The 10,941-nt window shown below is 36.8% G+C and overlaps 1 protein-coding gene across 22 annotated transcripts; it reads right to left on the bottom strand.

The window, feature by feature from the left end:
* Positions 1 to 625: 625 nt before the first annotated feature.
* Positions 626 to 10,388, bottom strand: LOC107804339 (uncharacterized). 22 transcript variants are annotated; one of them, XR_012702397.1, is made up of 22 exons: positions 10,251 to 10,388; positions 10,016 to 10,145; positions 8,009 to 9,214; positions 7,630 to 7,833; positions 6,954 to 7,058; positions 6,782 to 6,847; positions 6,524 to 6,688; positions 5,986 to 6,057; positions 5,778 to 5,908; positions 5,484 to 5,622; positions 5,314 to 5,383; positions 5,096 to 5,223; positions 4,931 to 4,987; positions 4,127 to 4,312; positions 3,924 to 4,016; positions 3,747 to 3,832; positions 3,485 to 3,653; positions 3,264 to 3,330; positions 3,018 to 3,154; positions 2,295 to 2,397; positions 1,680 to 1,746; positions 626 to 1,233 (listed from the first exon to the last, which is right to left on the bottom strand). XR_012702397.1 is itself a non-coding variant. In XM_075237442.1 (22 exons), the coding sequence occupies exons 3-22, from the start codon at positions 9,212 to 9,214 to the stop codon at positions 1,036 to 1,038; spliced, it is 3,336 nt and encodes a 1,111-aa protein (XP_075093543.1). In that variant the 5' UTR covers positions 9,215 to 9,233; positions 10,016 to 10,145; positions 10,251 to 10,388; the 3' UTR covers positions 626 to 1,035. The 22 variants fall into 22 exon arrangements, 13 of the variants coding, with proteins under 13 accessions (XP_075093543.1, XP_075093542.1, XP_075093544.1 ...); XR_012702391.1 differs by lacking the exon at positions 3,485 to 3,653 and adding an exon at positions 3,418 to 3,484; XM_075237442.1 differs by lacking the exon at positions 3,485 to 3,653 and adding an exon at positions 3,418 to 3,484 and having other exon boundaries at positions 2,295 to 2,386; positions 8,009 to 9,233.
* Between the last annotated feature and the right edge of the window lie 553 nt (positions 10,389 to 10,941).

Below are 10,941 nucleotides of genomic sequence, written 5' to 3'. Positions count from 1 at the left end.
TTCTTGCTCTCCGTTTTTCGGGTTGTATACAAATTAAAGATTAGATTTTCACTTTAAAAAAATCTCATAAATGAACATAATTTTAGGCTCAGAAACACGAATGTGCAAGGGAATCTCCTTTTTGTTACATAGATTTGTATATAGGAGTAGTATATTCAAGCAATATGGTGAGCACCTTTTGGCTTCACTTGTTTTCCAGCAAAGACAGATATATTTGATAAACTGGTCTATAGCTTACAGGGATTTCTTAGTCTTTTTGTTGCAAAGCCTACTACCGATAGTCTTGAGAAAGGCTTACATTAGTTGGCACTACACACTATCATTCAAAGACAACTGAAGACATAAGATTTGCTTATTTTTCCCCATGTATTGTCTAAATGTAATGTGTATGCACTAGCATGGCTTTTAAGCAGTTCTCTTGAAATATGTCACACGCTTCGCCAATTCGGGAGTCAAAGAGATGAATACAAGATTAGAAAACATGTGCCGAAGAATTTGGAATTGGACTCGCAAGAAGAAACAGGTCCCTAGAAATACATATCCATGATTGTATTTTAAGTTCGCTTTGTAGTTTCAGTTTGCTCGAATTGTTTTTTACGAGGAGAAAGTGGAGATTTAACAGAAATTTAAGAATGTACCACATGTTATTCTATTTTAATCAAAACTCAAAAAGTATTACTTATCCACTTTGAACTCGGGCCCGGGCTCAGCACGGGCTAGCTCTTAACTAGTTTATACATAGATACATGTTTCCACTACTTGCAGTGCACGGTGTTCATGTTTCTCCACACCTAAGCCTCCCAACGTGAAATCTCATTCCAAAATGAACAATGTTTAATCAGAGGAGTAGAAAAGAGCAGTCCGGTGCACAAAGCATCCCGCGTTCACACAGGGTCCGGAAAAGGGCCGCATCCCAAAGGGGTGTGATGTAGGCAGCCTACCCTGATGCAAGCATTAGTGGCCGATTCCACGGCTCGAGACGAGTGGACTGAGCACCAAAATGAATTGATTTCCACAAGTTCACAAGACTAGCAGTTACATTGCGTATGTCGAAATGTTAACATCTTCCTCGGGTGATAAAATGGATTCCAATTCCATCTCATGCTGAGGCAATAACAATGAGCATGCTGATGCCAAGGTGGTTGCTGGTACTGTTTGTTGAAAATGCCTCAAAAGATTAATCATGCATTTTTTAGTTTCGTCTGCAGCAAGATTCTCTCCAGCACATAAAACCTTACATAAAAGAACCAACTTTCAATTACTTTATGGCTACATCAGCATAAAAGATCGTCAGATGCAAATATCAAAGTACAATAAGACAGTCATAAAATTAGATTAATCAACTACAGTCAAACTTCTTTATAACAACCTCGTTTGTTCCAATATTTTTTGGCTGCTACAATTAAGTGTTGTTATAGAGAACATATTATATAATAACATAACATGAGATATTGGTTCCAAAGAAAACGTGGCAGTTATGATGAAGTTCTGTTATAAAGGATGGTTGTTATAGAGAGGTCTCGCTGTACATAAACTAAAGGAAAACAAACAAAAATGAAATGTCAAATTAACCCTCCAAATAGACAGATGGAGAGCTAATTGTCAACTGACTAACACTCAAATCTCTTGCATAAATGATGACTCATTCTAACATCTGCTACTTGAAATTTTGAACTAACCTCTACAAAAACTGAAATAACCTTTGGAAGGTGCTGATAGTTGGGACCCAAAAGTTTTCCGTCTGATCTGTAAGTCAGAAGATTTTGTTAAACATTAAAGATTAAAATACATTAGTGCGCGAGATTACATTTTAGAGTCTGCAAACATTGGTTAATTTTGTTAATTGAAGAACCAAAAAATCCCAGTAACAATCACCATGAAAGATAATTTTGTTAAGTAAAAGGAATATATCAATTGCTAAAGCAACATTTTGTATGAATGTGTTAGGAAAGTATAGGAAATTATAAATTTAATATCAAGAAAAATAATATATAATTGTGTAAATTTCAGGAATTTGATTGAAGATTACTTGGACAAAGGTTTGTTCCGGATAGCAGACCGACCAATAGGAATCAAGACATCACCGTTTGCGCTTCGTATTTTATTTCTCAGCCTTTTGATACTCAGAATTTTAAAATGATTTTTAGACTTGGTTAACATGGTTTTTACCTCATTCATTGAATTTAGTTGTAGTTCTTTCAATTTCTTTGTAGGATGATGGTGGTTGATGTAACATAAGGAAAATTTCAAAAAAAAGTAAAACAAAATAGGTGACAAGAAAACTAATTTAATACCTTTCAACCATTGAACAGAGCTGTTTGTGAACTACTTTGGCTTTAACCGTGTCCTCTTTTATGGGCAGACAATTCAACCAAGACGGAATAATCTACCAAAAAACTTCAAATAAGAATTTTTTTTAACAATCTTATGAAGTATATTGGAGGAGCATCAATCCATGTTTTCAGTCCATTTCACCTAAAACGAGGATAAGTACTGATAATATATGTATTATTTGATACAGCCAGAAATTTAAGAATTAAATTAGAAAGCCTAAAGAATAAATGAAGGAATTGTCTAAGGCAGTCTTGAACTTCATGAGCTAGCGTTTGCAATTGTATCGAGCTGGTATATTGACTTTCATTTAAAAGCTAAAGACTTTTGATCAAAAGATTATAGGGCACCCGGTGCACTACGCTCCCGCTATGCGCGAGATCCGGGGAAGGGCCGGACCACAAGGGTCTATTTTACGCCGCCTTACCCTATATTTCTACAAGAGGCTGTTTCCATGGCTCGAACCCGTGACTTCCTGGTCACACGATAGCAACTTTACCAGTTACGACAAGGCTCCTGGTCAAAAGATTATAGCGAGTTCAAAACTACTGATGCATGAAATGAAGGTAGCAGTGAAGTGCTCAAAATCTAAACCTGATAATTTAGAATAACTATAGTATATACAAACTGAAGATAGATATAATACATGAACAAGAAAACATCCCGGATTCCCCAAAAAAACATACCTGTGCTGAGTCGATACTTTCCTGATGAAATTGACATATCTTACCAAGCGCAAAAGCAGCATTATAATATGCACTTAAATTCTCAGGCTCACGATCGTGTAGATGTGTTATCACTACATTGATTCTCGAAAGAGCCTCTGAAACACACCATGAGATTTAGTAAGTAGTAAATACAAAAATATATCACTCTTCGTCCATTTCCCCCTGATGAGAAGGATCTCAATATCAGATTCAACAGTATCTTACCTCCAACAAAAGGTTTGAAAACAGAACCACCATGTTCCGCACACAACCCAAGTCCATAAAGCGCATTCTGAACATGACGTTAATGGTGTTTGGATGAATCAAAAAGAAAATGTAACACAACTGAAAACTGACCCGTCTACCAAGATAGGCAAACCTGTCTAACAACTGGCTTTTCGTCGTCACTTGAGTTCAAAAGAAAAGGAAGATATATATTATAGTACCTAGTTTGGAAAGAAAGTGACTATCAGAATTATGATCTTGAAAGGGCAACCCGGTGCACTAAGCTTCGGCTATGCGCGGGTCCAGGGAAGGGCCGAACCACAAGGTTCTATTGTACGCAGCCTTACCCTGCATTTCTGCAAGAGGAGAGGCTGTTTCTACGACTTCCTCCTGGACACATGGCAACAACTTTACCAGTTACGCCAAGACTCCCCTTCATCAGACTTATGATCTTATTTAAGAAAAACATAGATATAGACCTACTTTAGAGCTGCTTCACCGCAATACACCACAAGTATGTCAAAAACATGAAAACACATACTTCTCTCTGCAGCTGTTTTATCCTTTCCCTTCAAGCAGGGGAAAAAACACAATGAGAAATATAAATGAAAAACAACCTAGGGGTTAGAATGACATTGGTTATAGTGACCTGAAACTTACCATCATAGGCAATAGATATAATGAAAGCTCATCGAAAAAAGGCAAGAAAGCAGCCTTGAATGTGTGGATCAGTGTAATCAATATGTTACCAACCTGATAAAACAAGTATAAGTGAGTCAAGAATAAATTAAAGTGAAAGGCTTGTATAAAGATAATATGGTGTCGTGAGTTGTATATGAACTTAATTCTCTAATAAAACATACATTTATGCAAACTTCATCTTCTAGCTCTCTTACAGCCCTCAGCAATTCAGCCTCCTCAGCATCAAAGTCTTCTGATTTTGCTCTCTTTGTGAGTTCTCCATTTCTGCGTGAACTTTCCATAAGAACGTGCTTTATCTCATCGATGATGCTATGAACCTGATCTTCATTGAGAAGTGATCCACAGATCTGAAAGAAGTTACCAAAAGTACCATAATAGTGAAAACTGAAGTTCAAACTCATTTAATTTCTACAGCTAGTGCTGCTTCTTGCTTTTTCAGTAAGCATGAAGCATGTCATTAGTTGGCTTAACAGTGATTTACTGAAAATAAGTTTCATTATGGAGACAATCTACCACATAGTTAATAATCTGTTTTCTGTCTTGCTGAAAATAAGTTTCATTATGGAGTCAATCTACTACATAGTTAATAATCTGTTTAATGTCTTGCCTATTCATGTCAAGGGAAATTTCGTAATTATGGGATTTATGGTAGGAAAGGGAGCCTTGGAGCAACGGTAAAATTGTCTTTGTGTGACCTGTTCGACCTGTGGAAGTAGCCACTAATGCTTGCATTAGGATAGGCGGTCTACATCACACCCCTTGGGGTGCCGCCCTTTTCCGGACCCTGCGTGAATGCAGGATGCTTTGTTCACCGGGCTGCCCTTTATGGGATTTGAGGGACGAGCTTGGAAAAGTGTCTCGCTCATCATAATGGACATGAGAAACTCAAAAGCATCACACCACCATCATAGGAAAAAAGTTGCATACTTGGATCAAAGTAAAGAAATCATCTTAACATGACGTACCAATAGGCATTCATTCAATCCCCATAATATATTTGCACTTATTTTTGCCTCAGACTCCTGCATGAGATAGCAATCATCAAAGTGTCACTTTCTCATTATTCAGATAAATGGAGGTCAATCCTTTTCCCCAAATAAAAAAAACCAGAAGCATATGTTGAAGGCAACCGAGTATAAAGCGTTCCCCAAAGCCAGTATTATATCGCCAGACAACTGCTTGAAGTATGACTGGTTTCCACCTTGAGCAATCCCTTTCTCTACCGCCAGTTCAGCAGAAGGCAACAGGGATGACAATGCTTAACCACCACAAATTATAACATCTCATCAGAAGTTGAAGTAGTTAAAATAAAAATGAAGAAAACCATATGAAATCGAGCATTTTTTACCATAATTAGCATAGTTCCTGACATCATCGTCCATATAGAATTTAAGAAGCGGAGCTAAAACTGAAGCAGCCTGTTTCATGATTTAAGCCATAAGTATCACCTGTTGCAAATCCACTTAACAGCACACGAAAAAGTAAATGTGCAAGTGATAATTATTTATTCATGCTAACCTGGGAAATCCATGGGTAGAATTCTTCCTTCAAATTATGAGCATATCTACCAAGGAGACCACAGGCTATAGATTTCACCTCTAGGAGGTCACTTCCTTTGATGCATATCATTTCCTTCCCGAACTTGACTTTGTGTATACTGCAAAATGTGAAACTCAAGTTGATCCTAGGTAGCCCCAATAACCACATTTCCCTAGTAGTCTTAGTACTGATGAGTAAGGCAAAAGAAATAACAAGAAATCCTATGAACTTCAAAAATAAAGACAAAGCCAACCCTCAATCATAAAAGCTTACCTATCATATAATTTATCAGTCGATACAGTCTTATCGGGCTCAAATTGAGCACACTCAACCAAAGAGGGCATGACTGTACTCATGTAAGGAAGAAAATCCTTCCCTATGCACTGGCAAATTCTGTTGGATGCCTGCGATGAAATCAAGAAACGCTGAGAGGCCAATATAAAAAGTTCTAAGCTCGTAAAATCAAAGGATTAACACATACCTGTAGAATGTAAACAATAGTATCAGCCTCTCTCACTTGTGATTTTTGAAATGACTTGAGCACTTCCATAACCTTTAATGACACCAAAAACAGAATTTAAAAAGTTGATGTTGAGAAATGAAAGAACGGGTAAGATCACACAACCACGTTGCCAAGAGAAGAACGAGAGTGTCAAAAGAGAGGCAGAATGTAGGACAAAAGAGGAACTAGGAGGAGAAGTTATATATGAGTCATTAGTCGTTGCTCCCAAGTGCTGAAGACAATGTAATCCATCTGCAATGGCACTACTGAAAGATACTTGCTCATGATGATGTTTACACCAAATCTATGAATATATGAGATGTGTCATTGACGCTTTATCACTTAATTGTGGTTAATTAACTTGTATTTTCACCTCAAGTTATCATTAACCATTGATAAATTATGATTGTATGGTATAAACACCGGGTGTATATAAGTTTTTCCAATAACATGAATATATGTCTTGCGCATCACACACACAAGCAAAAAGATGTAATGGGCATAGTTGGGAGATGACCTGCTCTAAGTCATCTCTGAATTTCTCTTTGCCTACAGCCAATGCAACCAGGCTTATGCACTCGAAGGCTCTGACTTGAAGCTTGTGATTAGATTTATCATTTGCATTTGCCCGGATAGTTTTCAAATATGGCATTACAAAATCATAGTACGCTTGGAATTGCTCCTGTTGAAGTATATATATGATATTTTAGCCATCAATATCCATAACATAAGCAGATACTGAACTGAGTCAAAAATGAATGCAAGTAGGTAATACCTTAGATAAATCAGCAATACCAGACAATGCCTTTAATGCTGCTCTTTGAACCATTTCGTTGTCGTTCTGCATTCCAAACAACAGCAATGAGTAGGAAAATACACCATCAATCTCTTAAACTTGTTAGCAGTAATCTGCCTTTTGTAACAAGGTGGCCTCTAAATTTGCATACCTGTAGAAGTACAAGCTGTTTGTTGAGTATTCTATCTAAGTAGGGTACCAAAGTTTCTGGCTTGTCAGATTTACAGAAATCCGAGACAGCTAAAGCTGCATGTGCCTATGAAAATGCCATAGAAAGTATCATGAAATAAATGAAGTCAGTAATGACAGATCTATACACAATCTTTACGCTGTGAATTCGTCAAACTCTATTAAAGGTCACTTCAGATACCTCCCCTAACATATCTCTGTGTAGTAATCATTCTCTCTTGTGTCATATTTACAGTCATTTAAGGTGAGACTTTTTTTTTTGGGATAAGGATTTAAGGTGAGACTTTATTTACACCAAAATATAGTCATAAGCTTAAATTTGAGGCAGTGCGCAATTAAGGCTCCATAAGTAAGGCCAAAGACTCTTGTCAATAAAACATACTAGAATATGTAAAGTTAATTAAAAAAATTCTCTGAATATAACAACAACAAATTTTTAAGATTAAAAAGATTAAACCTATACAAACTTATAGATCATCAAGTTTATGGAATATGTAACACCATTGTAAAGGTGCAGCAAGTTAGATACTTTTGCTGGTTGTTTCCTGCAAGAATAATATACTCTATTTTTTTATAGCTACAATTGTATTTTGGGAAGTCCAATGATCATAAAGGGTTCATATCACCATAGGTCAGACCTGCACTCGAGGATGTTGAAAATCATCCATAGCTGCAGCTAATGCAGGCAATACAAAGTTATGGTATTGTACTTGCAAATGTGGAGAGAAGTCAATTGAGAACTGCGCAACTGCATTAATAGCAGCCCATCTGACTCGAGGATGAGGATCTTGGAAAGCATGCAGAACCATATTCATTATTTGCTCCAAATACTTCATCATCACCTACAAACAGAGAAACCATGGGCTCAAGATAATAGACGAAGAAAACTAAATTAGAACGAATAGGGGCTAGTGGCAAACAATCTTATCTATCCCAGCAGTTTGCTAGCGAAAAAACACCTCTCAAATGCTACAAAATCATCGCAATATAATCATGAATGAGACATCAGATTTGTACCTTTGAGCTTCCTTCAGCTATCTGAGAAAGTGCAATGAGAGCTGCGTGCCGTTTCTCCCACTCAGGGACTATCAAATAAGCATCCAGCTGCTCTAGTGCAATAGGAGCTATAGTCTTGCCACCTAATGCTTTAGAAAACCGGCTTAAACACTCCCGACCATAAATGTAGTTATCAGTAACCCCTGCCTGGTCATTCCAGATCTCCGAACTATGCCAGCTAGGTTCGTCCTTAATATCCCGTAACAAATTCAACAACACTGCAAAACAAGTGGTAGTAAACAAAGGCAGCTTCTTCATCATACCAGGGGCCTTCTCCCTAGCCTCAACCAAAGCTAATACGAACTCAATTGCCAAGTGCCTTGTCGTTTCTTCCAAACTCTTATCCTCTGCTATGTCAAACATGGTACCCACCACATCCACTAGCTGCCTCCTCAAGAACCTAGGTTCATTCTTCGCCAACTTTATAAGAAATAACAGCACCTGCTCTGCTGCATCCTCCCTCCTCTTGTTGTTCAATGTGTCAGTCAAAGCTCTCATCATACCTGGCAATAGTTCTTGAAACCGCTCTTTTTCATTTGAACTCGGTATGCTCTGAATGAAGGTGATCACAGCTCTTGCGGCAGTGATCCTCACTTGGAGGTGGAGGGTATCATCATTCAGTGTATTAAGGAATAGCTTGTGCAAATCTTTTATGCAAGGTGCTGTTGTTTCGCCTATGTCCTTAGATAGAATCGCAAATATTATGCAAGCTGCCCCTTTTAGGTACGGGTCTAAACTGGAATTAGTGACACGTTGGTACAGGGGTGGCAATAGTTCAGGCCAGGTTTTATCTGCGCGAACTGAATCAATAAGCGTCCAAACAGTTATAAGGAGCTCTTGAATGATGAATCCTGGTTCTTCAACGGAGAAACGATCAACGATCATAGATTTGATGGTCGATTGAGTGGAGACACTAAGATTATGCCAAGTGCACAAGTCATTATCATTAAGCAACTTGCGAAGGAGTCCAGCACACCTTTCACGGTAATAAATGTCGTGGGAAGGGCCAAGATAGTCAACAAGCTTAAGAGCAATGGACTCTGGATCCTTTTGCTTCATCATGTTGAACATCCACTCAGCCTTGGATCGTTTCTCCTTGGAGTTGGACCAATGATCGGAAATAAAGGTTTGAAATGGCTGTGAATCAGGCCCCAGAATCGCCTCCATCTGGAACGGAATCAGTTCGCTATCCATTACTGTATAGTATATTTTGAAAAGGGAGAGAGAGGAGGACACTACTATGGGGTTCTGAGAAATGTACCATTGACTTACTTCCCTAAGAAAAACTTTTTTTGTGATAGTCTTACAAGACTTTTAAGAGATTAGAAATGTGATCACGAGACATTATCTCCCATTAAGATTAAATATAAGAAAATCACAGCTAACAAAAAATATACAAAAATACAACTTGATGGCTCAAAGGTCAATATCACAATATACTATTGAAGTCCATGGTTCATATCATTAGATTAAAGCTTGTCTTATGAATGATTTTGTTTCTAATTTGCAAAGATGAGATTAGAAAGTTTACTGCCCCTAAAAGTCAAACAATGCCAATATGTTGCTTGTTGGTAAATTGGTAAGTCGAACATGAATATAAATTGTTTAGACTACTTAATTATTCACACATTCATTGAATGATGAAGCTAGGCAACAATTAGGTATATTTTAGTAAAGTTATAAGAGAATCATACACAATACTTCTCCTCAAATCTCAAGGCATGAATGATGAAGCTAGGCAACATTAAGAGTACTTTTTAATAAAACGAAATTTATATTAATTTCAGAATTTTTTTTAAGAGATTTAAAATCTGAATGAAACATTGTCGCGCATCCTGAATATTGAATATTAGGAAGTCACAGCATAAAAAAAATATTAAATAATGTAACTTGATGGCTTCAAGGTCTATAATATAATAGTAATGGTTTCAATATTCATACTATATGTCAGAGTCAAATGGTAGATACCTAATTTTCAGGAACTCCTTCAAAAATGGTGCAATGCTCTCTCCAACTCAGGCGCTGACATTGGTACCAATTGAAACCTTATAATCAAGCTAGTAGCCTTCACTTTGGTGTTAATCTTAGAAGACTTTTCCTACGAGTCATGATTTAGCACCAAATATTAAACCTAAGAGGAAATTGTCTTATAGCTTGTGAGTCGTCTCTATCTAGATTTCTCAAACAATACAGTAATGGATACCTATTTGATTCAGTTCCAAAATGCCCAGTTGAAAGCGATTCTGAGGCCTGGTTCTAGGGCTCCGTTTTGAAACCTTCATTTCCGATCACATGTCCAGCTCCGATAAAATAAATTCCGCTGAGTCAATGTCAACTTGATTGTTATATCATCCCAAAAGTTTCTTAAATATATATTTTTATTTCTAATAACTTTTTTTTTTTTGGTGATTTATATTTAGATTTTATTATTCTAGAAATTCAAATGAAAAAAGATTCAAAGTACAATTTGACCTGACTTTAAAATACTTTATCTATTGAATGATTCCAATAAGTATTTTTTATTCTTATTGGAATTAATTAAAAAGAGATGTCCCAAAATGAAAAGAATGTAATAGAGTGGAGTTTGTTTGTGGATATTTGATTTTTCTTAATAGGTGTTAGGGTAGAAAGTACAATGCAGTTTAGTGAGATCTTTTTCTTTTTTTGAGTCTCTGTATTTTGGTCGGTGCTTTTAAGTATTCTGGAAAAACGGATTTTCTATCATCTCTTTTTTCCTTTTTATTTAATTGGTCCATGAATATCGATTTGATCCAAGCTTTTGAAATTGAAATAAATTCGGTAACGGATTGCGAAATCTTGGACATGATCTTCTCTATCTAATGAATGGGTAAGAGATCGAATCTCCTATTGTTCCCAAGTAGCTCAGTGGTAAA

The sequence above is a fragment of the Nicotiana tabacum genome, chromosome 18 (genome assembly GCF_000715075.1).
Source record: "Nicotiana tabacum cultivar K326 chromosome 18, ASM71507v2, whole genome shotgun sequence".
NCBI lineage: Eukaryota > Viridiplantae > Streptophyta > Magnoliopsida > Solanales > Solanaceae > Nicotiana > Nicotiana tabacum.
Note: the sequence above shows the minus strand (reverse complement) of the source record. Positions and strands in the feature narration are given on the sequence as shown.